The sequence below is a fragment of the Muntiacus reevesi genome, chromosome 18 (genome assembly GCF_963930625.1).
Source record: "Muntiacus reevesi chromosome 18, mMunRee1.1, whole genome shotgun sequence".
NCBI lineage: Eukaryota > Metazoa > Chordata > Mammalia > Artiodactyla > Cervidae > Muntiacus > Muntiacus reevesi.
This window is the reverse complement of record NC_089266.1, coordinates 14,067,099-14,093,823: the sequence shown is the minus strand read 5'-3', so window position 1 is coordinate 14,093,823 and position 26,725 is coordinate 14,067,099. Positions and strand designations below refer to the sequence as shown.

Genomic DNA, 26,725 nt, shown 5'->3' with positions numbered 1-26,725 from the left:
CCATTCAAGTCCGAGAAGCCGAGCTCTAAGTGGTCCAGATATCTACTTCTACCCAGTAGGGGTCCCAGCCCTTTAGGTAAGCCAGGAGAGGAATCAAAAGCTGGAACCTAAGGGCTTCCCTGGCAGTCCAGTGGTTAAGACTCTGAGCTTCCACTGCAGAGGGCGAAGGTTCGATCCCTGGTTAGGGAACTAAGATCCCATTTACCAGGCAGTATGGCAAAAAAAATAACCCTAAAATCTTATAGCTTAGCGTTGACTAAGCAGTGTTTCCTCCCTGACCCTTTGGTGTGTGCCTGTCCAAGCAGCAGAATCCTGTGGATTCGGAGGCCACTTCATCAGCATGCAGCCACAACAAAGCCACAAACATGACTTTTGCCAATGACATCGCTCTCGATGCATCTCACCTGTATCCTGAGCAGAAATACCCACTTGCTGTTATTCAGCCTCTTGTTTTCTCTCCTCTCTCCCCACATCCCCCTCCCCAACCCCCTGGGTTTTTATCCTGCCTCAGTCTGAACCATCTTCAAAATGGAGAGGGTGGCGGCTGGAGATAAATTCCCTTTCTCCCATTCAGTCCAGAGGGTCTCAGGGCCAACGAGGACGTACTCACCACACACAGTTATCTGGACTGTGTTGCTTCTCTTGACCACCCTGCCGACACCTGCGACACAGATGTATGACCCGCTGTCCCACTCTGACACTCTCTTGGTGAAATTTTGAGTCTGTGAGACAGTCGTGCCTCCCTTCTGGATGGTGAAGTTGGCCGGAGGTGATCCTGGGATGGAGCACCACAGGTTCAGATCTTCGCCCTGGTCCAGATGTATGGCTGAAGACTCCAGCTTAGGCTTGGAAAACAACTCTGAAAAGAACAGTGAGTGGGAATGGGGTGAGATGTTTGTGGGTACCAGCTCCCCAGTCCCCTGTAGGGAGAAGACTGTGGCCCAGGTACTTCTCGGAGAACCAGTTCCCCACTTCCTACACAAAATTTCCCTTTGTTTCTCAAGAACCTGATGATCACGCAATTCACAAGCCAGGGTTCATTCTTCTCCTGGGATTCCAATGGCAGGTTTGCCTCCCTCATTAATCCAATTTATCTTACAGACACGGATTAGAAAAGTTTGGCAATTTGTAATGTGGCAAGTAATGACTCAGGCATTCACTCGTTTATTCATCCACTCACTCGTTTCATCCCACAAGTATTTATCTCAGGCCATCTCTGTGCTTGGCAGAGGAGAGGTAGCAGTAGAAAAGAAACAGTCCTTGCCTCTAAAGTGCTTAAGTCTCGTGGGCGATTCTTCAGATAGTGTTTGCAGTAGAGCCCATAGAGGGGACATGGAACGTAGGCTTGAAGAAAGCACGAGAAAACTCCTGGGGTAAGTTATCCAGGCAAAGATAGAAAGTATCACAGGAAGAGAGAATAACATATGGAAGGTCTGGCAAGAGGTTCAAGCACCTGAAAGTTCAGGCAGCCTGGGACGCTGTGGGAGAAGAAAAAGAAGGCTTGCAGATCTTCAAGGAACTTGAGAATCGCATTTTAAAAAGTGTGGATTATACCCTCGAGACAACGGGAGCCATGGATGGTCTGAGTCACGGGGATAGCTTCAGATGTGTTCTGTAGGGAGATCTCTGGAAGGAGAGTGGATGGGGTTGGAGGGACCCAGACTGGAAGCAGGAGGGAGTGTGGTCTGGGCTTGAAGCAGAGTGATGCTGTGGAGTTGGGGAGAAGCGGCAGCTTGGCCACCATTCCTCCAGCACTTCCCATGGAGGAGCATGAGGATGCCACCTGAAGCCTACCAAGGCCAAGAACTTGGTAAGTTTCAACAGTCTATGCTACTGGAAGGAGTTATTAGCATCATACTGTAGGTTGGATGTCGAGAGTATTAAAGACTGTGGTTGACTTTCAAGAAGTTTCATCATCACCTAATACAAATATTCTCTGAACAATACCAGTATTTTATAATAATGGTAAATGTTTGTTTTCGGCTGCAGAGGAATTACTAATTAGCTACTTAACCTTTGCGGAGACTTGGCTCCTTCATGTAAGCAAATGCGCACTGACTCCATGGTTATGACCCTTGAAGCAGAAGGAAGAAGGAGCCAGTGGCGCTTGAGACTATCTTCATATTGAGAAAGAGACTGAGACTTGAAGTTTCTCTTAGAAAACCTTAGGGGTTTAAGAATGCAATCAGGACTCAGGGGTCAAATTCTACCTTTTGCTCTAAATTTAGGATTTGATCTGCCATACAGGTTTGGAAGTAAAAACCAACACTGTTGTGATGATCACTAATATTACATGGATGGAAATGGAAGTCATTTCCATCATAATTATAATCAGTATTTACACAGTGTCTTCTTGGTTTCCTTGATAGGGAATAAAATAACACTGTAAATCAGGTGATCTCCTAATAATTAATTCATTGAGGCACATTCCACCCCTCTTTCCTTCCATGTAATGAACATCAACTTACCTCTTTTCAAATCACCATCAAAAACTCTAGGCTAGGGGACTTCTCTGGTGATCCAGTGGCTAAGACTCTATGCTCCCAATACATGGGGCCTGGGTTCGATCCCTGGTCAGGGAACTAGATCCCACATGCCACAAATGAGAGGGGCAACTAAAATCCAGCATGCCACAACTAAGACCAGGCACAGCCAAATGAAATAAAATGAAATAAAACAAAACTCTAGGTTAGGAGTGGGGAAAAAAAAAAGAAAGAAATTGACCTCCTTAAGGACCTTACAATCTCATTGGACAAATACCAAAAAAGTAAAAAAAAAACCTCAGGAAGAATCCCACAGAAATTATTTCACATTTAAAAATAAGTAAACAAACAAAAATAAATAAATAAAAAAATAAGTAAACAAAAATGCAAAAAATACAAAACATCTTGCTGGGGTGGGTGGACCATGGTTTAGAATTAAGAATGAGATGTTGTTAGGGAATAATCTGTTTGTAAAGGAGGAGATGTAAACAGTCCTGCTGGACCATCACTCAGGTTAATAAGGATAAGTCTTTTATTCACTCACTGAGCAAACATTTACTGAGTTCCTATAACGTGCCAAGCTCTGTGCTAAGTATCAATGTTGTCAGATGAATTGAGCCACAGACCTTCCAGAGCTCACCCAGGATGATAAAGACAAATGCTAAATCTTTACAGTGACTGTTGACCTGTAGACAGGAGAAGAGTGTGATGGGAACTGAGGCGTGACCATGGGACTCTTCCTGGGAGGTTCCTAGAGGGAGATTTGGGGCTTGGTCTTTAAGGACAATAGAGATCTTCCAGTGACCAAGCAGAAAGAATATTCCAGGCAGAGTGAAGTGAGATGTTTCGAAGGGGCTAGAGTCAAGGTGAAGGGGTGTGTGTGTGTGTGCATGTATGCTCAGTCTTGTCCGACTCTTTGTGAGCCCATGGACTATAGTCTGCCAGGCTCCTCTGTCCATGGAATTTTCTAGGCAAGAACACTGGAGTGGGTTGCCATGCCCTTCTCCAGGGGTTCTTCCTGAGCCAGGGATCAAACCCAGGTCTCTTTCATCTCCTGCATTGGCAGGCAGGTTTTTTTTGTTTTTATTTTTTGACCAACTGAGCCACCAAGGAAGCCCATAAAGCCCAGGAACAATGAAGCCAAACAGGTGCTTCTCCTTAGTCGAAGGATGAATTGGAGCAGAGATGCTTGGGGAACTCCTATGACATACTGGTGTGAGGGCCAGAGTGAGGGTGTGATTGTAGAGATGAGATGACAGGACAGAGTTGCGAGTCCTGGCAGTACCTAGGTCTGAAAATGTGATGGAAACCCACTTTTGAGCCAAAGACAAATTACTAATTCAATGATCTTGATGTCCACAAAATTATTGTGAGCCTCCAACATCACTCTATAGAACCACTCATAGTGAGGCTGGATAGCAACAGGGAAGTGGAGAACAGGCTGCAGAAGTGGGCCTGGAGCCAGGTCCAAGGGCTTGCAGCACTTGAAGGTGGGGGAGTCGCCTGCCAGCCCTGGCAGGATTCCGGCAGCTCTACATGGGACAGGAGCACAGAGCATCAGGCTGAGGGGATGGAAGGGCCGGCCGAGCCTAACACTGGGCTTTATTGGGCCAGGGAGCCTCACCTTCTGATTGACTCGAATACTTAGCATGACTCAGACTTCTGATGTGGGATAAGCTACAGCAATAGTATCTTGTGGTCCAAAGATGCCTCGTGTTTCCCTAAAGTAGCCTGGTCCGAGGGGTTGGAGTACTGCTCTAACCCCTGAAATTGCCCTTGTGTTTGCCACTTAGTCCCTGCTGCTCCCATGGCCATACAACCATCTCTTAAATGGAGTTGATCATTGCATCACATTCTCATCATCTATTTATGTCTGTGAAATTCTTCAAAGCTTCATAGGGCAGCTCCCTAGGTCCCCAAAGTTGCCCAACACACAGAAGGTGCTCAATATATGTTGAACTGAGTACTGTTCTCTAATAAGATAATTCTATTTTATCTAAAAAATATGTGCCATCAAAATATTTGCCATTATCAATAATAAACTAAATTGCTAGCAGAAGCCAATCTGGTATAGACCCGCAGGATCCAACATCTGCCAGTCACCTAGCTGGGTAGTTGGCAGGACTGTCACTGTGACTCTACAGTCTATATTGACACAGAGGAGGCTTTCAGTAAATGAGCAAATGAATGATGAATGAATGAACACTTTCACTTGGGAACCAAAAAGTGCCAACTCTCTCTGCTTCTGGAATGCTGTCACCCGACGCTCATCTGTTCATCCAACAAATATGTATTGAAAGTCTACTGTGTGCCAGGTACTGTTCAGCTGTTAGCGATATAGCACTGGATAAACTAGATAATATCCTCACCACCTTAACATTCTAGTGCCGAAAGATATACAATACAAAAAGAGTACATTTTTTCTTTGCTGGTAAAGGCTGTTTTGAAAAGTAAAGTCAGGTAGGGACTTCCCTGGCCATCCAGCAGTTAAGACCCTGCATTTCTCGCAGCACTGTTTATAATAGCCAGGACATGGAAGCAACCTAGATGTCCATCAGCAGACGAATGGATAAGAAAGCTGCGGTACGTATACACAATGAAATATTGCTCAGCCATTAAAAAGAATACATTTGAATCCGTTCTAATGAGGTGGATGAAACTGGAGCCTATTATACAGAGCAAAGTAAGTCAGAAAGAAGAACCCCAATACAGTATACTAATGCATATATATGGAATTTAGAAAGATGGTAACGATGACCCAAATGTGAGACAGTTAAAGAGACACAGATGTATAGAACAGTCTTTGGACTCTGTGGGAGAAGACGAGGATGGGATGATTTGAAAGAATAGCATTGAAACATGTATATTATCATATATGTAACAGATCGCCAGCCCAGGTTGGATGCATGAGACAGGGTGCACAGGGCTGGTGCACTGGGATGACCCAGAGGGATGGGATGGGGAGGGAGGTGGGCGGGGGGGTTCAGGATGGGGAACACATGTACACCCATGGTGGATTCATGTCAATGTATGGCAAAAACCACTACAATATTGTAAAGTAATTAGCCTCCAATTAAAATAAAAAAAAAGATCTTGCACTTCTGCTGCCGGGGGCATGAGTTCTATCCCCAGTCAGGGATTTCAACCTCAGCAGGGCAACTAAGCCCACACACTGCAACTAGAGAGAAGCCAGAGCGCAGCAGTGAAGACTTGTGTGTCTGTGCGTGCTCTGTTGTGTCCAACTCCTTGCGACCCCATGGACTATAGCCCACCAGGCTCCTCTGTCCAAGTGGTTCTCCAGGTCAGAATCCTGGAGTGGGCTGCCATTTCCTTCTCCAATGAAGACTTAGTACAGCCCCCAAATTAAACTAAATAAGTAAATGAAAAGTAAAGCCAGGTAAAGAAGGAAGGCATCCAGGGGAACTTTCTAAGTACATGGGGTTTGGAAATCTAACAGGCCGGGGGTAACTCTTGCTCTGCCACTCGGCAATCCTGTAATCACTGGGTGAGTGACCTGACTTCTCAGCTCCAGTTTCTACATCCATAAAGCCAGCATCATAATACCTACCTTATGGCATAATTATGAGCTTGAAATGAAAACGTATGTAAACCAGGCAAAGAGTATTCAACAAAGAGGAACTATGACTATGATTTTTGAGTCTAGTAATGATTTTTTGCTCCTGACCCTGTCTTAGGACCTCCACAGGGATGTAGAGATCTAGCACAGTACTTGGCACAAAGGGAAGAAAAATGTGACATAATAATAGAAACGCCAGTTAACATTTGCTGAGTGCTTACTCTGTATGCGACTCTGTAGCAAAGGCGATGGCATTTAGTCCTTATAACAGTCCTGCAGTGCTATCATCACTCCAACGTGGCAAGGAGACGGTCAGCCACTCACTCAAGGTCACAGATGTACCGAGTGGCCCGGCTGGGATCTGACTGCCCAAGCTGCACCCTCAAGCGCCACAGCGGACTGCTGACTTGCTCTGCACTTTTTCCCCATGAGCACCACGGCCCTGCCTGCGCACACCCATTCAGTCCGGCGGGAGCAGAAGAACCAGCTCTCACTGCCCGGCCCGGATTCCAGCACAGAGACCTCGCGAGCCCGCCACAGGCCGACGCCCTCCAGCGACCCTACCTGTGATGTTGACCACGACGTTGCTGACTTTGGATATGCGACTGGCTTCCACTTTGCACGTGTAGTTGCCGTTGTGCTCCGTCGTGGCCATCACGGAGTACACAGCCTCGCTGCTGTGGCTGTTGTGTGCGACAATCTCCCTGTCCTTCTGGATGATGATTTCCGGGAAAGACGGGGCCTGGTGCGTCACCTGAACAGTGCACTTGACCTGGAGGTCATCTCCTTCTGTGATCTTTCCTTCGGGGATGATGTGGAACTTGGGATTAGAGAAGGATTCTACGAGAAGAGGACAAGCTGGTTGGACTCAGGTTCAAATCTGGGTGAGGAGAAAAAGCACTTCCCTCCCCTTTTCTGTGCTTTTGGATGCCAACCAGTTTTTCCTTATTAATTAAAAAAAAAATTCAACCTTTGCTTTCAAAAACCTTCACCTAGGCTGCTCTGGTGCTCCCTCCCTCTCACTCACTCTTGCATCTTCAGCCTTCTCTCTAACTTTGAGCTTCCCAAGGTCAAACCCACACCTCATCTGAAGAACATTTTTCAAATGACTTCAGAAATAATCACAGCAGTGAGAATCAGACCCTTCTCCTGCCCACCAAGCGTTTTCTAGGTAACTCTCATACCATTTCATGGACCTCTGGCATTTCAGCTTAGATATTCCCCTGCTTTCCAAAGTTCAGCTTCATGGAAATGAATTTTTAAATAACCATATGCCCCTGTGAAGTGTTTTTTAGTCTATTCTATTTCTTTTTTAAAAATACTGTTTGTGACTAACTAAATTGATTTCATGACTCATGCAGTTTGAAAAACACTGTTTTAATAAAATATGGGTCAACATTAGGGTTCGGACACGTGAGGGAAGTAGGGCCAGGCCTTTGCTTCCACCAAAATCCCCAGCAGAACGTAAAGGAGTATATACACCAATTACAGCCACATAAAATACAGATAAGAACATTAAAAGACTCCAAAAGTAAATTTAAAGTGACCTACTACTTTAATATTCATTAGTTTTATTTTTTTTAACTGTAAAGTGATTTAAATTCACAATAAAAGGCTATCATTAAAAAAAAAGTTTGTTTTCCTGAGTAAGAGTCAAAAAAAGAGACGGCATCTTTTAGGACATTCAACAATACCCTCTGGGGTAGTTTGATAATAACTAAAGATTTTTTCCTGACACCCAAACTAACTCCAGATGTATCAGAGATCTAAATGCACAAGAGGAAAAAAAAATTAAGCCACAGAAACAGTAAAAGAAAACAGAGGTGCATTTTTTGCTTTAATAATCTTGGAGCATGGAGGAACTTTAGGTATGAATCACAAAACTGGATACCGTAAAAAAAAAAGATGCATAAATGGATACCATAAGGGGAAAAGATGCATAAATTTGATTTTAACTAAAGATTGAAAGCTTTTTCAGGGAAGTGAAAAATAAAGACAAGTGACAAACTGGATAAATTTTTGCATAGCACCTGACAAAGAGCTCATCCCTTTAATTTATAAAGGGCTCAAACAAATCAATCAGAAGCAATAGGCAAATATGGGCAAAATGTATGTGATAGGCAGGCATGAAGGGATATAGAAGTACACATTTACAAATGTAAAAAGCATACTCAACCTTCTTTGGTCTTTAGACCAAAGAAATACAAATCACAGTAGTGATATGCCATTGTGCCTCAATTATAATAGACTGTCAAAAATAACAGAAATATTGGGAGCTCCTTGGCAGTCTAGTTAAGATTCGGTGCTTTCACTGCTGTGGCCCAGGTTCAATCCCTGACGGAAGACTGAGATCCTGCAAGCTGCTCACAAGGCAGTCAATAAAAGAGAAAACATCAATAATATACTGTGTTGATGAGGATGTGGGAGAATGAACACTTTTGATGGAAATGTTCATCCTTTTGGAGGAGCGCATTGGTGATATTTTTCAATACCAAAAATGCACAAAACATTCGAATCAAGAATTTGACACAGGGACTTCTCTGGTGGTCCCAGTGTTTAAGAATCTGCCTTCCAAAGCAGGGGACACGGGTTCGATTCCTGGTCCAGGAAGTTTCCACATGCCACAGGGCAACTAAGTCCTTGTGCCACAATTACTGAAGCCAGGGTGCCCTAGAGCTCATGCTCTTCACCAAAATAAGCCAGCACAATGAGAAGCCTGCACATCAGAACTAGAATAGCCCTTACTCCCTGAAACTAGAGAAACAAAGACCCGGCAAAAAGTAAATAAATAAATAATTAAATAAAAAAAAGAATTTGACACATAAATAATAATGAAATACTCACAAAACTATAGAAGTTACAAGAATGTTTGCTGCAAGATTGTCTTAAGAGCAAACAAGTGGGGAAAAAATGCCTAAATGTCCATCAATATAAAATGAGGCAGGTGACTGTCACCTTCTGAGATGGCCCAGGCTCTGGCTATGGAGTGTGTTCCCTCCTTGAATAAAACCTTCTTTCACTTTCAAAAAATAAATTAATTTAAAAAACTAAAATGAAATGAGGCAAATGTATTATAGCATATCCTTATAACAGGATTCTGAGTTGTCACTAAAATGGTAAAGATCCGTATTTCTTGATATGGACAAAAGTACATCTATATTGTATTTGTTAAGAAAAAGTTATAAAATAGAATGTTTGACAGATCTCTCTCTCTCTCTCTCTTTTTTTTTTTTTTTGGTAAAAACAAAGATAAACAAATCAAACTGTGTGTGAACATGATGAATGAGCAGAACAAGTCTAGAAGACCATACAAAAGACTTTCTCTAAGTGCTGGTACTTACTGTGAAGAACTGTCACTTTATATAGTACCACATTTTCTGAAAATTTAACCCACACCATGAACTACAATAAAAAAATTTTGTATATACATACTATAAATATATATATACACATACACATAATACTATACAGGAAATATATACATATACAGTATAGCATTATGTACACACAATGGGCAAAAGTGAAGGTGCCAAAAACAGAGGTTCATTTTTTCTTTCTTAATTGTTGCTTTGATTTATTATTTTTTTGGCCACACCACATGGCATGTAGGATCTTAGTTCCCTGACCAGGGATCAAACCCGTGTCTCCTGCAGTGGACGAGCAGATTCCTAACACTGGACCACCAGGGAAGTCCCCTGAGGGCCACTTAACAAGCTGTAGGGCTCCAATCCTGAATACACTTGAGGCTTTCTGCGGTAAGCTGTTCCTTCCCCTACCTCCTTCCTGCTTCACGCATGCTCCCCTCTCAGGCCATTGGGAGCTGCTAGTTGTCTGACCTGGAGCTCTGAGCTCTCTGCCCTGGACACTCAGACCCTGGCTCCCCTCTGCTGTAGCCTTTCTCGCCTGAGAGTCCTTCTCAGGTCACCTCATCTGTTTCCTATTTGTCCAACATCTCAGTGATGGAAGAATGGGTAGAAGAGGGAAACCCCTCATCAAATGGAGGAGGTGAAAGCTGAGGACCTGCCCCCTTCCCTCTGGATCCCCTCCAGACCCCACTTCCTGATGTCTGATCCTCGTGGTTGAAAGTCACAGTTCCCAAGCTCAGGTCACACAAGATATCGTTTCAGTGAGTCTCTGCCAGTGCTTTAAGAAATGGAAATAGGATAGAAAGAAAAATAGCAAAATGCATCTTGTACGAAGGTTAAGAATTGTTTGGAAATATATATGTATATATAATTAAGTTGTGTCACAGTCAAAAAGTTTGAAAAATATAAAGTGATTAAGAACAGTTTTGACAGAGGAGAAATATGGTATGACGTCTCCTGTATGTGGATTCTAAAAAGAAATACACATGAACTTCCTTACAAAACAGGAACAGACTCACAGACTTAGAGAATGTTGCAGGAGGGTGGGGAAGGATGGGGGGAAAGGATCGTTAGGGAGTTTGGGATAGACATGTATACACTGCTATATTTAAAATAGATGATCAACAAGGACCTACCATATAGCACATGGAACTCTGCTCAATGTTTTGTGGACCAGAGGGGAGTTTGGGGGAGAATGGATATACATATATGTATGGCTGAGTCCCTTCGCTGTTCCCCTGAAACTATCACAACACTGTTAATCAGCTATACTCCAATACAAAATAATAATAATAAACAAAGAACAGTCTTGAGCAGCAAAGGCCTGCCTGAGCCCCTTTCCAATTCTGGGCTCTGTCTCCCCAGACCAAACCAGCAAACCAGGAAGAATGATAGAAAGGAGAATAGGACTCTGACCCCGCACAGTGACCCGTTCACTCTTCATGACTTTGGAGGACTCCACGTTGGACCCGGAAAAGATCTTCGCTTGACATTGAAAATATATGGCACGGTCTTGCTCCTCAACTGTGAATTCCAGCGTCACAAAATTCTGGTTCTGAGAGTTTTTTTCTCTTTTTTTCTTGGCACTCTTTATATTTAGTTCGAATTTTTCAATTGTGAAATGTACAGGAGCCTTTTCCTCTGGGACAGAACAGTTGACTACCACGACTCCACCCTCTATCACCTCCTTCTTGTCCAGCGTCACCCTGGGATCAGACACTCCTTTGGGGGAAGAGAAAGCTCATTAGTATGTTTGCTCCAGTGGCCAAGCCACCCACAAGCCCAGTCACTGGGGTTGACCCATCTGACGGTTCTTTTGTTCCCAGAACCTCAGTGCTACCTACCAGGTAATTATTGAGTATGTATGTGCTGAGCACCGTACCAGGTACTTTGAAAAAATATATAGACTATGTCTAAGATGTGGTTGATGCTTTCAAAGTTTATAATTCCACTGGGAAGTCAAGTCATCTCAACCGACATAGTTAAGAACAAAACAAAGGCTGCCAGTATTCATCAGTATTACTGGGGTGGTTGTTACAATATATTGAATGCCAACAACAAGCTAGGATTAACTTTCTATCCATGACTCCATTTTGCAATTCTCATAGTAAATCTCTGGGGAGGGCAGGAAAGAGAAAATTAAGTCCATTTTACAGATGAAGAAGGTGATGCTCTGAGAGGTTCAAGGCTCACCCAGAAGCTTACAGCCTTCAAGCCTCAGAGCAACTGAGACTCACCCCCAGGTCTGTGACTTTATAGCCAGAGGCAGGGGTGGGGTGGGTGAGGGTGGGGGTGGGGAGGAGAAGAGGCAGGCGTGGCCTCTCAGTTGAAAAATGAAAGCTGAAAATAACTAGGAATTCGAGTGCCTCACAGAGACAGTGACCTAGGGAGCAGTCGGGAAAGGAGGAGTCCCTCTTTGCCTGAGGAATCAGAGAAGATCCTAGAAAGGAATAGCGCCTGAGAGGATTCTTGGAGGAAGGAGGTTATTTGGACAGATGAAGTGAGATGGGGGCCAAGGACAGGCATTTCAGGGCATCGGGATCTGCTTGTGCCAAGGGATATGAGTGGCTTTTCAGGAGGGCTGCCTAGAGCAGAGGAACGGCTGGAGGGGAAAATACAGCAGGTGGTGAGCTGGGGTCGGATTAGAGGGAACTGGGAGAGTCTGGCTGAGATGAGCTGTCCTGTCCAGGCCCCAGGGTCCAAGGGCCATGAATTCCATCTTGGAGTCAGACAGACTTGCTCATATCCTAAACTTGCCTCTTCCTGAATGTGCCACCTGCCCCCATCACTCAAGACTCATGAATCTTTTTCCTTGACCCGTCCAGATCAGGGATGGAGAATGGATACATGTATATGTATGGCTGAATCCCTTCGCTGTTACCTAAAACCATCACGTCCTTGTTAATCAGCTATACCCCAAATACAAAATGCTTTTGTTGTTTAAAAAAAATAATAATAAAAATAATTTTCTTTTTTAAAAAAAAAAGGGAGAGATGCAGAGTTGTCCTCTTGGGGAGGAGATCTGCACGTGCTCCACCTCTACTGTCACTTCTGGTGAAGGTGCTCCCCTACCCCCTACACGAGATCACCAGGAGAAGGGATCAAGGGATGGGATCACCTCGTACTCATTGTTAGGTCTTCATCAGAATGCACACTTGATAAATGGCTGATGAATGAATGGATTGTCTTTTGTCTGCCTCAAAGACCTTCTATCATAAACAAGAGAGAGAGGCCAACTGCGGAGTCAGATAGATTGAGGTTCTGACTCGGGCTCTGTGTTTGACGTGACCAGACCACCCAACCTCTCTGAGCTCCAGCGTTGACACTTGTGCATGGAGGAACCAGGTTAATCTTGCAGTACCATTGCAGGGGTAAAATGAAATGCATGTGACGTGCTGAGAGCCCTTTATCTTGTCCCATGAGGGCCTGAATAAGGGGTAGTTCTTATTACTGGAAGTAACAATGGTATGAATGACTGTTCTGATCACAGAAGTGAGCTCAAAGATGCAGAAATGACAGTTATGGCAGCAGCTGTCCAGAAAGAACGGGGCTGAATTCACAAACTATGTCCATTAAATCATTCCAAGTTTCTGGCACATTTCTTTTCAACATCTGTTTCCCAAAGTCTTGGCCTGCCACTCTTTCCTCATCACTACTGTGAACGTGGGGACCCTGTCCCCCGTGGAGATGCTGAAGTACTGCTCTGCTTCCCTGTGGCTGTGGCCCCTGGTGATACAGAGGGATGTCTGGCCAGCCATGCCGCGATTGTCCATGGGACACCCAGGATGTCCAGAGGACGAACCGGCCTGGAGGGTGACACAGTCATGTCCTCCCATGTGAGCCTCAAAGCCTGATGGGAAGGTGGTCAGAGGTTGTATACTTCTGAGAGGAAAATGCCCCCGAACACTTGCCTACTGATTCTTCCTATTTCCTGTTTGCTGTAAGATTATTTCTTTCTAAGGATGGTCTGGCCAAGCACCTAGTACATGGTGGGCCATTCATTCATCCAACATTGGATCACTCCCTCTGCTCCCCATTTAATTCTCAAAACAAACAACATTCAAGGGTATGCAGAGATACCCAGTGATCTCGATTTTAGAGACGGGAAATGAAAACCTGCCTACAGAGGTCAGGGAAGTTGACCCAGGGACACTCTGCTGGGAGAGCAACTTCTTTCTCAGCCTCTGCACTTTCACTCTTATGCTACATCCCTTTTCTCTGTCCTTGGCACCATTTGGCCATCAAGATAATTCCTACGTGATCTTTTGTATCTGAACCCGGTGTCTATTTTCCGGCAAGCCATCCCCAACTTCTCTAGGCTGAATTGTTTCTTCTCAACGCTGTGCTCCCAAGGTAGTCAGATCAAATGACTGTTGGACTGCAGTGATTTGTTAAATATATCTCTTCCTTCCAGGACTGTAATTGCATCCCAGAGCTAGGATTTGCCTGATGCATTTTCATGTCTAGCACCTATTTTTTTTTTTTCTTCCTGACTTGCAACCTTGGGACATGCTTCTTGAGAGAGTAAACCAATGAATGAATGGATGGATGGAACTGTGTGACCCAAATTTCCCCCAATGATACATTTTTCTTGTTTCTCCATCTCTATTTCTACTTGCTCTTTTCACCTGGGTTTATTCCACAATCATTTATTGAGTGCCTACTATTAGCCAGATTTTTTTGAGCTATATTAAAAAAAAAAGCACTAAACACCACCTCTTTCCTCAGGATCTCACAGTCTGGAGAGCAACCAGATGTGTTAGAAATTTGCATTATTGAGTGAAATAGTAATTGCAGCTTATTGGAAACTCATTATATGCTAGAAATTGCACTAAACTCTACCAACACAGAATCTTTTAATCCTCTCAGTAACTCCCTGAGGTAGTATTATTATCTTCATTTCACTGATGAGAATTTTAAAGTGTAGAGAAGGTAAGGGACTTGTCCAGACCAAAACTAAGCAGAGCAACTGCAGAATCCAGTGTCAGCACCCAGCGCCCTGACCTTTGTACAAATACCACTGAATGCAGAGAGGGACAAGAGCTATAAGGACCAGGACCCTAGGGGAGATCAATTTTGCTTGGGAAAAGTGTCAGAGAAGAGATCACTGAGTTGAGTGTTCAAGAAGAGAGAGTTCATGAGGAGAGGCGATGAGGAGGGAGTTCTAGGGAGAGCAGATAGCATGTGCAAAGGCAAGTGAAGTGAAGTGAAAGTCACTCACTCTTTGTGACCCCATGGACTATAAAGCCCATGGAATTCTCAGGCCAGAATACTGGAGTGGGTAGCCGTTCCCTTCTCCAGGGGATCTTCCCAACCCAGGGACTGAACCCAAGTCTCCCGCATTGCAGGCGGATTCTTTACCAGCGGAGCCACAAGGGAAGCCCGTGCAAAGGCAAGGCGGTAAGGAAAAGCCTGGTGAATCGGGAGCGTGTCTACTGCCTGCATTTCCAGGTTGGGGAAACGTCAAGCACACAAGTGAGAAGGGTGGCGGATCGGCAGGGAGGTCCAGTGTGTCGTGACTCATTCAGTCGCTCTTCTAGCTACAGCACCTGTTCGTGATTCACCCTCCCAAACCGTGTTCTTGTCCGGGCTCTCACCTTTCACCCACACCTCATACTCTGGCGTCGTTTTCTCCTTGTTGTTCAGGATCACGGTGCATTTGTATCTCCCTGAGTCACAGACCCGGACGTGGGGAATCAAATAACTCTCTGTGTTTCTCATGGAGGAGACGTTGTGAAGCAGCACATCATCCTTGTAGAACAGCACCTGGTGCAGAGGCTTGACCCGCGAGGTGGTGCTGACGTCCACGATGCACTGCAGCGTCAGGTTCTCCCCGTTTTGCACCTTGTTTTGCGGCAGGATCTGCATGTGGATGCTGTTGATGGTGAAGGCTGAAGGCCGAGGGGAAGGAGAGCAGAACCACCCATCTGTTATCTCAGGAACAATATCACCGTCATCATCAGATGGGTATCATCACCTCCTGCACAATAGAGCGTCCAGGGGTCCCAAGCAGGTGATGACTATGTGTGGTGGGTCAAGCACAGGGCAGTTGGTACTAAGTGGCTCATATTCCCACCATGACAAGGTGGCAGGCTTCAGAGTGTGACAACTAAAACATGTCCAGGAGATGTGTGCAGCCAGTGAGCCGCCGCATCATGGCCCTGGAGAGAGCCTAGGATTTGGGCAGAGGAACGTTCAAGTCTTGGGTCATCACTTACTGTGTGACCTTGGGTGATTAACCTCTCTGACTTCAACTTCCTCATCTCTAAAATGAGGTTACAATACGTACATAGTAGGTTGTTGTAAGACAGAAGAGTAGAAAGTCACCCAGTGCAGTTCCTGGCACACAGTAATTGCGGGATAAGTGATGGCTACCACTGTTCTGAAATCACATGGTGACGCCCAGGAAATGCTCCGCCACCCTCCCCCACCTTCCCTCCAATCCTGCCACCCCCCCATCCCCCCACCCTAGCCTGACCAAATTAGCACAGTCTCAGCTGATGTTTTCTAGCTGATGGAGTCAGAAGCCTCACCAGATGAGTGAGAACTTGAAACCACATTTTCTCATGAATCTTGCTTCCCTTTTTCACCTTGGCTGCCAAGAAGTATAAGCTCCAAATTTTACCTCTAGCAACATTTGGGATGCATTTTTCCGTGCTGAAAGAGTCACAGTTTTATTTAACTGCCTTAATTTTCTTCTCACACTGATTTCCTTATTTTATCCTATTGAACAATAATATACATAATTTTTATAAGTGGTCCCAAATCATTTTACAGACAGCAAAAGGTATAGCCAGGTAGCTAGCCAGAGATACTGGCAAAAAAACAAAAAAAAAGTCTTTCTTTCTCTCTTTTCATAACATCAAATCTTTTTTGAACAACTTAAAATTTAACTTCAACATGTCCCAGGTTTTAACTGAATAGAACAGTCCATCCTTGTGCCTTTATTTCTGAGCATCTTAACAAAAACTGGCATCTGATTAGTCATGAGATGAAACAAGGTGATTGTTTAGGTGCATTTCTTACAGGATTAATCTTCAGAACCCCCTTTTTTGTCTTTCAGGTCCTGGTCTGAGGAGCCTATTGGGTGAGCACTCAGAACAGAAGCTTCTTTTAACCATGTTATTTTCCCATCAATTAATACATTCCCTCCTAGGTAAGGACAGGCAAGTCTCCCTACTCCTTCAGTACCTTCTCCTTCATTTTAAGCGATGCTGTTTAGTACAGTGATTCTATCAGGAGATAGAGAGCAGGGCATGAGTGCAGAGTCAGACTTCTGGACCAAATCCCATCTCTGCATACAACCTGTGTGGCTTTAGATAAGTCACTGAACTTCTCTGAGCCTCAAGTTTGCTTATCCATACAATGGACATTGTTGTTCAGTGGCTAAGTCGTGTCTGACTCTTTTGCGATCCCACAGTCTGTAGCCTGACAGGCTCTTCTGTCCATGGGATTTACCAGACCAGAATACTGGAGTGGGTTGCTGTTTCCTTCTCCAAGGGATCTTCCTGACCCAGGGATCGAACCTGAGTCTCCTACTTGGCAGGCAGATTCTTTACCACTGAACCACCAGGGAAGTCACAACGGACATAATAATAGTAAGTGTAAATGAGAAATTGAGTTTAAGTCCTTGGAGCACAGTTCCTGGCACAAAGTGCTTTCGAAATGTTGACTAGATTCTGTCAGTCACAGATATAAAACCAGCTGTTGAATCTTGTGCTCTCTAAAGCTCTTTCTTGAAGTCATATTTCTAGCAAATTTTTTTCAGGGGAAAAACAAAACAGGGTTTCCCCCATGGCTCAGTGGTAAAGAGTCCCCCTAACAAAGCAGAAACACAGGTTTGATACTTGATCTGGATCCGGGAAGATCCCACATGTAATGAAGCAACTAAACCCATGGGTCCCAACTACTGAGCCTGAGCTTTAGAGCCCGGGAGCCGCAATTGCTGAGCCTGGGTGCCCTAGAGCCTGTGTGTTTCAACAAGAGAAGCTACCGCAACTAAAGAGGAGCCCCCACTCACCACAACTAGAGAAAACCCCTCACAGCAGTGAAGATCCAGCACAGCCAAATTAATAATTTTAAAAACCTAAAATATTTTTAAATTTCTAAGGTGAATTACAACAACTTCTCCAGACTCCTGGTGTTAGTTACCCCTCTGGTTTGGGCTACTTTACTGTCATCGTCTGAATGAAATGCACACCCATGCCTGAATCACCGGGACACAGAACTGGGACCAGGAAGAAAGCAGAGTCGGGCACACCTGGCCCAAACTCCTGGTCCCTCAGCCGTTAGCTGGGTGTCACTGGGAGTTATCTAACCCTTCCAGGATCCCACCTCTCCTCCTATAAAGAAGGAACACTAATACTTGCCTTCCTTGGTATTTTAATCTCAAACAATGAATGACCAAACCAAGGCGGCTGAGAGCATTGAAGGGGCAGCTCCGCTTTGCCCAATGCCTGGCCCCTGATCGACATCTTCCCACCTCCTTAGCATCACTCATTCAGCAGATACTGGAGGGGCCGTTTCTGTGCCAGGCACTGCACCCAATGTTGGGGGCTCAGAGAAGGGTAAGACTGGCACAGTTTCTGCCCACCTGGGGCTCGTGGTCTACATTTCACCACCCTTTCCTACTCTAGGTCTTCCAGCCTCAGCGCCAGCCCTGCCAGAGTCTCCTACTGATCAGCCCTACAGCGTTCTACCACTGTCTAACCATTTTACAGCAAACTCAGCTAAAGCATTGGGTAGTTGGTTTTTCAAGAGGAGGATGTGTACTAACACCAGGCGCTTCCGCCACCTCATTTTTCTAAGCAAACCTAACGTACATCTGCTTAATAGATTAACTCAGCTGATTCGCTGGTAGGGATCTCACACTTCCACAGCCAGTCAGTGGGAGCAGACAAGAAAGAAGAAGGGAAGGCAGGACAGAAGGGGAAGCATTTATAAAATGTACCAAGATATGAATCCCAGCTCATTGACTTGATGCAACAGACCAGCAGCCTCGGTTTCATCACCACGACCACAACCTCCACCAACACCCTTCTGGTTTCCCGTTTTCAAGAGGGTACCACAATGAGCCCTGGCTTCTACTGTCACACCCGCAAGTGGTCCCCTCCCACATCGGACCAGGGTTGGTCTCAGGAACAACAATATTGCAGAAGTGCTAGCAGGTCACTTTTGAGATTAGTTTGTAACTGCAATTTTCCTCTTGGGTACCCCCTCCTCTTCTGGGATCACCCACTCTGCGCAAAGCCAGCTGCCGTGTCATGAGCCTCCCTCTGCAAAGACCCACATGGTGAGGAATGGCCTCATGAGTGGGCTTAAAGGTAGAATCCACAGCATCAGACAAGCCCTCAGGAAAATCATGGTGCTGCTGCTAAGTCGCTTCAGTCGTGTCCGACTCTGTGCGACCCCATAGATGGCAGCCCACCAGGCTCCGCTGTCCCTGGGATTCTCCAGGCAAGAACACTGGAGTGGGTTGCCATTTCCTTCTCCAATGCAGGAAAGTGAAAAGTGAAAGTGAAGTCGCTCAGTCGTGACCAACTCTTCGAGACCCCATGGACTGCAGCCTACCAGGCTCCTCCGTCCATGGGGTTTTCCAGGCAAGAGTACTGGAGTGGGGTGCCATTGCCTTCTCCACAGGTAAATCATAACACTGACCAATATTTTACCTGCAACTTCCAGACAAACCCTGAGTCAGCACCACCCAACTAAGCCATTCCCAGACTCCTGCCCCTCAGAAACTGCAGGAGATGATAAATTATCTTAAACCACTGAGTTTTAGATAATTCGTTAAGGAGTAATAGATAACAAATACACCACACAACCTTCAAAAATCTCTACCTGATTATTACAACACATGTGTGCTCAGTCTGTTGTGTCCGAATCTTTGCAACGCTTTGGATGGCAGCCCACCAGTCTCCCCTGGGATTTCCCAGGCAAGAATACTGTAATGGGTTGCCATTTCCCTCTCCAGGGGATCTTCCTGACCCAGGGATCAAACCCGAATATCCTGCATCTTCTGCATTGGCAGGCGGATTCTTAACAGCTGAGCCACTGGGGATGTGATCATTAAGATAATATGGAAAATAATACCCTTTTTGTGAATAAACTTTCCAGGAGCAGCCAAACTGGGTTACTGTGTATAGGGTTCATTATTTACACAACAGAGTGATTGCTACAACTCAAGCCTCCCCAAGGTTCACAGAGAGGTGTTAGGAGACCCATGAACCACATCCAATTATATGCGAGTGTGTGTTTTTCTGGAGAGAGGACACCAAAGGTTCAGAACTGTAATGAAAGGACATGGTTGAGAAGTGAAGTGTTAGTTGCTCAGTCGTGTCCAACTCTTTGCAACCCCATGGACTGTAGCCCTCCAGGCTCCTCTGTCCATGGGATTTCCCAGGCAAGAATACTCGAGTGGGTTGCCACTTCCTTCTCCAGGGGATCTTCCCAACCCCAGGATTGAACCAGGGTTTCCGGCATTGCAGGCAGATTTTTACCATCTGAGCCACCAGCGAAGCTCAAAGAGGATAGATTTTTTTAACCTGGAGAGATGAAGGGCAGATGGAGATCCAAAGCAAGAGAGTCACCACAGGTCAGATGAGACACGGGGGGACCACAGCGCCAAGGCCCCGCACCCTAAAACAAAGGGCCCTGCTTCCCTCCACCTCAGGCACGCGGTCAGCGGATGCTGATGCTCTGGGGAAGATGAGGCATCGAGACTCAGTCACCTCCTCAGCCCTCCACCTGGAAATGACTCATAAAGAAGTGGGTGGCTGGGGGTGGACGATAGAGAAGGAGGGACCATCCACCACTCTCAGGAAAATACGGGGAGCCACGAAGCACGGAGGCCCTGGTGACCCGTGATGCTCAGCATGGAGTGTGCTGACCCAGCTCCCCTGAATCTCAGGTACCTCCAAGTTCAGTCCGAGCCTCTTTCAGGAAAATATTCCCCGAGCACCAGGTGCCAGGTGCTGGGATCACAAGGTGAATAAGAAAGCAGCCCTGTTGTCCTAGACTGTGCAGGCTAGTGGGGACCCAGACGGCTGGAGTAAGTGGTGTAAGGCCAGGAGGAAGGGGTGCTCAGCAGAGGCCAAGGCAAGTCTGAAGGAAGTGACCCCGGAACTGAGCCTTGGACCGGGACAGAAGGGATGGGTGGGGGACTCAGGTCAGGAGAAGAGCATGTACCGGAGCACAGGGGCAGGAGAAATCAATGCATTCCGGGGACAGGTGGTTATAGGAACCGGAGTATGGGGACAGGTAGGAGGGGCCAGAACAGAGGGCCTTGTCCACCATGCTGACCTGCAGGGCCCTGTCCTCGGGGTCTTGGGAGGGGTTGGGGGTAACCAGATGATACTGGAGCTTTAGAAAGACCACTGTGGGCTGGGAGGGGAGGCTACAACTACACGCACGAAGGTCCAGGTGAAAGCTGATGCGGCCTGAGCTCCGGCAGACGCAGTGGGCTGAGGGGCAGGGATGGGCTTGAGAAATGTTTATTGGATGCAGAAGGACTTCACTTTTTTGAGGGTGAAGAAAATGTTCTGGAGCTAGACAGTGGTGATGTTTGTACGACATTATGAACGTACTGCAAGGGCATGGGTTCCATCCCTGGTGAGGAAACTAAGATCCTACATGCCATGTGGTGCAGCCAAAAAAATATAAAATAATAATAATATTTGTTATATGTATTTGACCTGTTTGATTGGCCATGGGGATTGAGGTAAAAGGTGGAAGATAAGGTTCCTGGATTAGGTACCTAGGGGGGATAGAGGTGCCGTGGACTAAAGGATACAAGGCCAGACAAAGATAAGGGCGGGACGAAGTCCTGGTGCTGCAGCTGGTTTGAGGGACCCTGGGGGATGATTAGGAGGAAACGTCAGCCACGATCCCGGAGGAAACCTGATCATCAGTGAAGCGGCCAGAGCTGGAGTGGAACTGGAGGGTGGGCATGTGGAGGTGTGTGTTGGGGGAGGGAGGAGGAGATGAGCTTCAGCGAGGATCAGACCCTGGGAAAGTCCAAGTCTCCCTGGGAAAAAGTCCAAGTCTTCCTGTCAAAAAGTCTCCCTGGTGGGAGAACACCAGGGAAGAGGGTTTACAAGGCCAAAGAAAGAGACTTTGTGCAAACACTAGGGTCCTGAAGGCCAAGGTCTGGATGTGTCATGGCATTTGGCATCACCTCATAGCGAGGATTTGGGAGGTGTGGGGGCCAAAGCCAGACTTGCTTGGTAGGGTCGACTGAGAGGTGAGGAAGCAGAGAAGTGATTAGAAACCAGGCTTCAGAGGATTTCCCTGACGGTCCAGTGGTTAACCCTCCACGCTTCCACTGCAGAGGGCACGGGTTCAGTGCCCGGTCAGGGAACTAAGATTCCAAATACCAAGCAGCCCAAAAATAAAGAAATAAATATTAAATTAAAGAAACAAGGCTTCAGAGGAGTTTGACTGAGGAAGGGAGTGGATAGATAGGGGGACAGAAGATAAATGGGGGGTTTGTTTGTGATTTTTCTTTTTCCTAAAATAGAGTGTTATGAATCACATTTGTAGACTGGAAGAGCCACAAAAGCAGGGGTAGCTACTAAAAGTGGGGTAGGCGGCTCAGTCAGGGACAGCGTGAGATTCTGGGGGAGGGGGTGATGCCAGGGATGGGCTCAGAGCCCAGGTGGACCAGCCGGCCCTACCCAGCTGCGGGGTAGACATGGCCTCTGAAGCCAGGAGGGAAGCTGGGAGGACGGGTGGGGAGGCAGATAAGCCTGAAGCCGGGGCAGGGCGGGAAGTGGAGGGAGTTCCCTCCAGACAGCCTTGTGTTCTAGGTGAAGAGGGAGCTGAGGTCATCTCCTGAGACTGGCCGGCTGGGGTTGGGTGGGGGCCCGAGGTAAAAGGAGAGGAAGGGCCAGGGCTGACCAAGCACTTCAACGATGGAGCAGGCTGGCAGGTCAGGCACATGGTCCTGGGTGGTCTAAGGAATGGTAGACCTGAGTCCCAGGCCCCCCCACCTGGCTCTGCCATCACCCAGCAGTGACCTTGCACAGGTACCTTAGGTAAAATAGGATGGAGGCCTCAGGAGGCAGTCGGAGAGCCTGAGGTCTTCCCCAAAGTTACAAAGACCTTTCTCTGGGAAACCTGGGCAAGGAGTGATTGACTTCCCCCTGAGGTGGGGACTGTGGGAGTCCTATACCAAGGTCAGAGGATAAAAATCTCCAGAACTGACCAAGCCCCACTGCAACTGTTGCCGTGAGCCTCTGGATCTAAACCGGCCAGTTCCCTGACCCAATATTAGGTAAAATACCCAACCTATCTGATGCAAAGAGCTGACTCATTTGGAAAGACCCTGATGCTGAGAATGATTGAAGGCAGGAGGAGAAGGGGACGACAGAGGATGAGATGGTTGGACGGCATCACCGACTCAATGGACATGAGTTTGAGTAAACTCTGGGAGTTGGTGATGGACAGGGAGGCCTGGCGTGCTGCAGTCCATGGGGTCGCAAAGAGTCGGACACGACTGAGCTACTAACACACACACAGCATCCTAACCAATCACCTAATGCCACCATTCCAGTAGGAATTGTCTGTCCTGGGGCTATAAAAACAGGCTACCAGCCTGGGAAATGGTTGTCAGAAATGGCTCTCCCTTGAGATGGCCTGCTTTTCTAATAGCGTCTCCCACTCTAAGAAACTTCCTTCTCATCTCATTCTGCCTCATGTCTGGAAATTCTTTTCCAAAATGCACATGAACCATGACATTTTGGTATGGGGCTTGGTCATTCCAGAGATTTTTATCCTGTGACCTTGGTACAGGGCTCCACACCTGTGACCTTAGTATAGGGCTACACAGGGACGAAGAACGGAGAGCTAAAGTCCAGAGGCAGGGTGTGGTCTGGACCAAAGCAGAGGCACAAGACTGCAGTGGACAGAGGAGGAGCTACAAGGGTGACAGTGAACTAGGATCATTGTTGTTATTGAGTCGTTGCAACCCCATGAACTGTAGTCCACCAGCCTCCTCTGTCCATGGAATTTTCCAGGCAAGAATACTCGAGTGGGTTGCCATTTCCTTCTCCAGGGGATCTTCCTGACCCGTGGGTCGAACCCGAATCTCCTGCATTGCAGGCAGATTATTTACCGCTGAACCACTGGGGAAGCCCTGAGTTAGAACCATGATAAACTATTATTTTACTAACCACTATATGGTGGGCAGGTGAGTCACCTCTTTCATCTCATCTCATACTGACTCATCACATTGATTTTACAGACTGAGAAAAAGGCTCAAAGAGGGACTTCCCTGGTGGTTCAGTGGTTAAGAATCCATCTATCAATGCAGGGGACATGGGTTTGATCCCTGGTCTGGGAGGATTGTGGCAACTAAGCCCGTGACCACAACTACTGAAGCCTGCTCACTCTAGAGCCCACATTTCCTAAAGACCGTGCTCTTGCAACAAAGAAGCCACCACAATAAGAAGTCAGGGCAAGGCAACGGGAGAGTAACCCCTGCTCACTGCAACTAGACAAAGCCCCCAAACAGCAATGAAGACTCAGCACAGCCAAAAATAAACAAAATTTTCAAACAAACAAACAAATAACAGTACAGAGGTACCTCAAAAAAAAAGAAAGAAAAAAAAAAGCTCCAAGAGACAGAGTAATAGTAGCTTTAAAGATCTGAGTCAAGCCTGTGGCTCCAGACTCCAGACAATCGGATTTTGAGAAGGGGAAGTTCTATTGCTGATGTTCTAACTGACTCTTTTTGGGCAAGTTCCTCTGAGGGTCAGAGATTTCATCGGTCAAGTAGTCTGATTATGAAGCTAATGAACATCCTGATTCTGTGGGTAGCCATGGGGATCAAACACCCTTCGAAGCACTTGGGCAATCGCAGGAGACCTGCCAGATTGGCCTCATGAGTCTCATGAGCCCTCCCCATACGAGTGACTGCTCCAAGCCGGGGGCTCAACAGACAGCACCACGCGCATCTCCAAGCAGCAACCCAGTCACCCGGCTTCTGCCGACTGAAGTGACCTCTGACAAGGGGATCTCATTCTGTGAGCTCTCCCTCTATTCAGTCCCCAGACCCCGCCCAGTCCCCTACTTTACTTGGTCCCAGATGAAGCACAACAAAACCTGCTTATCTCAACGATTCAAAATCAGCTCTAAAGTGGATGACAGGCCAGATTTTAAAGTCAGGCAAAAACCTGCTTCCCGTGCCCTAGAACAAAGTATTACAGGTATTTTGCAGATAATTTGCAGGTATGTTAGATATCATAGCCTCATGGATAGATGGGAGATGATATCTAACCTGCTTTAGATCATTTAGGACAGAAGTCATGATGACAATTTAATTTATTTATTTTTCATAATGACAATTTAAACTCTGTTCTGACTTCATGAATCTAACAAGTTGATTGTATCTCATTTTTTAATAAAAACAATTGGGGATATGAAAAATAGATATGCTATGGTAGAGGGCTTCACTGATAGTCCAGTGGTTAAGAAACCACCTTGCAATGTGAGGGACAGCGGTGCAATTCTTGATCCAGGAAGACCCCATGTGCTGAGGAGTAATTAAGCCCGTGAGCCAGAACAAGGGAAGCCATCACAATGAGAAGCCCGCCGCACACCACAGCTAGAGAGTAACCTCCGCTCGCCGCAGCCGGAAAAAACCCAAGTGCAGCGACAAGACCCACCGCAGCCGAAAACTAAAATGAATAAATTAACAAATCTTAAAAATAAAAAAAGAAAGAAATTTATGGTAGAACAACAACAAAAAAACCCAGATTGTGGAATCACTCGCTTTCTAATCACCCCTCCCTTCACCCAGCAATCCTAACAAGCAGAAAGAGTCACAGATGGAGGGAATGAAGCTAGATGGGAATCTCACGACTTACAGTTTTCTTGACCTTTGAGGCTCGAACCTGGAAAAGACAGGAAAATACGTTGATTTCATGAGCTTCCCTTCTCAAGAAGCTTAAGTGATGTTGAGCAAGAGTGGGAACTCACAGAGCAGAAGTGTCAGCAGGGCTCCGAGCCGCATCACGCCCTGCTGGGTCCACCTCAGCGGCATCCTGAGAGAAGCGAAGGCTTTGGCGATTAGTTCTGCGGTGCGGCCATGCCCCGGGGGGCAGAGGACACTTCTCTGGAGTCACAGTTGAGAGACCTGCCCTGTGAAAAGCAGAGACCACGACTGGGAGCGTCTCCAGGCGCCGCGGACACACTGGCCGAGGCGCTGGTCAGGTAATGGCAGCCATGCTGGAAACCAGGAACAATGCCTGGACGGCCTCATATCTCCTCAGGAAATGACTGGCCTTCCTGAGGGGCCACTGAGCGCAGCTGCTTTGTTTAGTTTGTTTGGGGAGGGGGGAGGCATGAGTGACATTTGCCTCAGCGCTCCTGGCCCTCTTTGTGTCTCCACTGGATCTGGGGGCCCCCTTCTCATGGCAGCCTGAGAGGTTCCTCCCTCCCTTTCTCCAACCTTCCCACAAAGGGCTTCTCTCCCCGCACACTCGGCATGTCTCTCTGCTTTTCCTCTGGCCCCTCCAAGGGGTCTCTTCTCACACAGCCCAAGTCTGGACCTCCTGCCTTTCCTGATAGGGCTTGGAGAGGACTGACTGTTTTTCTAGAGAATCGCAGGTCTGTCAGGGAGACCCTGTAATGCCCTTCCCCAACCACCATAGCCCTCCAGAGAAAGTCACGGCCCCATCCTTCACGGCCCAGCCCTTGCTTACCTCTCCAGCCTGGTGTCTCACTTCTTCCTTCCTTGCCCTGCCCTCTGGTTGCTGAAATTTATAGTTCCCAGAACACATCACATGTCTGTGGCTTTGCCAACACTCTGGTACCCTTTCCCCTCTCCTTTTCTGACGAATTCCTACCCATTCACCATAACTCAGTCTAGGCATCAATCCTTCAGCATCTTCCCCTGTCTTCCCCACACTGGGCTGCCCTTCCTCTGGGCCCCCTCACCTTCCTTTCTCAGACACTTTCTAATGTGCCCCACCTCCCCAAGCAGACTGCTGGCTCCATGGTGGCAGGCACAGTGCCTGGTGCCTAGTAAATGATCAAAAACCACCAGTAAAATGGGTGATAGACTGAAAGAGGACAAGTTAACTGTACGGTCGGAAAGAGAGTATCATTGCCTTGGGGGTCACAGTGCTCCTTTCTGAAAAGGTACCCTTGAATACTGTCACATGGTAAATCTGGAAGTTTTGATAAGAGCTGTTAGAAGGCAATGCGTGCAGAAAGGATTTCTTTTCTTTTTTTTTGGTGGTTGTTGTTGTTGTGTATTTTCCACTCCCCGCTATAAACTATCTTCTTTGGCAACCTAT

The 26,725-nt window shown here is 46.6% G+C and overlaps 1 protein-coding gene across 2 annotated transcripts in view; it reads right to left on the bottom strand.

Annotated features, from left to right (window-relative positions):
* Positions 1-26,241, bottom strand: part of PECAM1 (platelet and endothelial cell adhesion molecule 1) — a 61,744-nt gene extending 35,503 nt beyond the window's left edge. The window contains exons 1-7 of one of the 2 annotated variants that reach the window (XM_065909315.1): positions 26,129-26,241; positions 25,404-25,565; positions 25,292-25,318; positions 15,023-15,316; positions 10,842-11,147; positions 6,625-6,900; positions 611-859 (exon numbers count right to left, since the gene is read on the bottom strand). In XM_065909315.1, the coding sequence (XP_065765387.1) occupies positions 611-859; positions 6,625-6,900; positions 10,842-11,147; positions 15,023-15,316; positions 25,292-25,318; positions 25,404-25,467 (1,216 nt within the window). In that variant the 5' untranslated portion in view covers positions 25,468-25,565; positions 26,129-26,241. Of the gene's footprint in view, positions 1-610; positions 860-6,624; positions 6,901-10,841; positions 11,148-15,022; positions 15,317-25,291; positions 25,319-25,403; positions 25,672-26,128 lie in introns of those variants that run through there. The other variant, XM_065909314.1, reaches the window with a different exon arrangement.
* Positions 26,242-26,725: the final 484 nt, after the last annotated feature.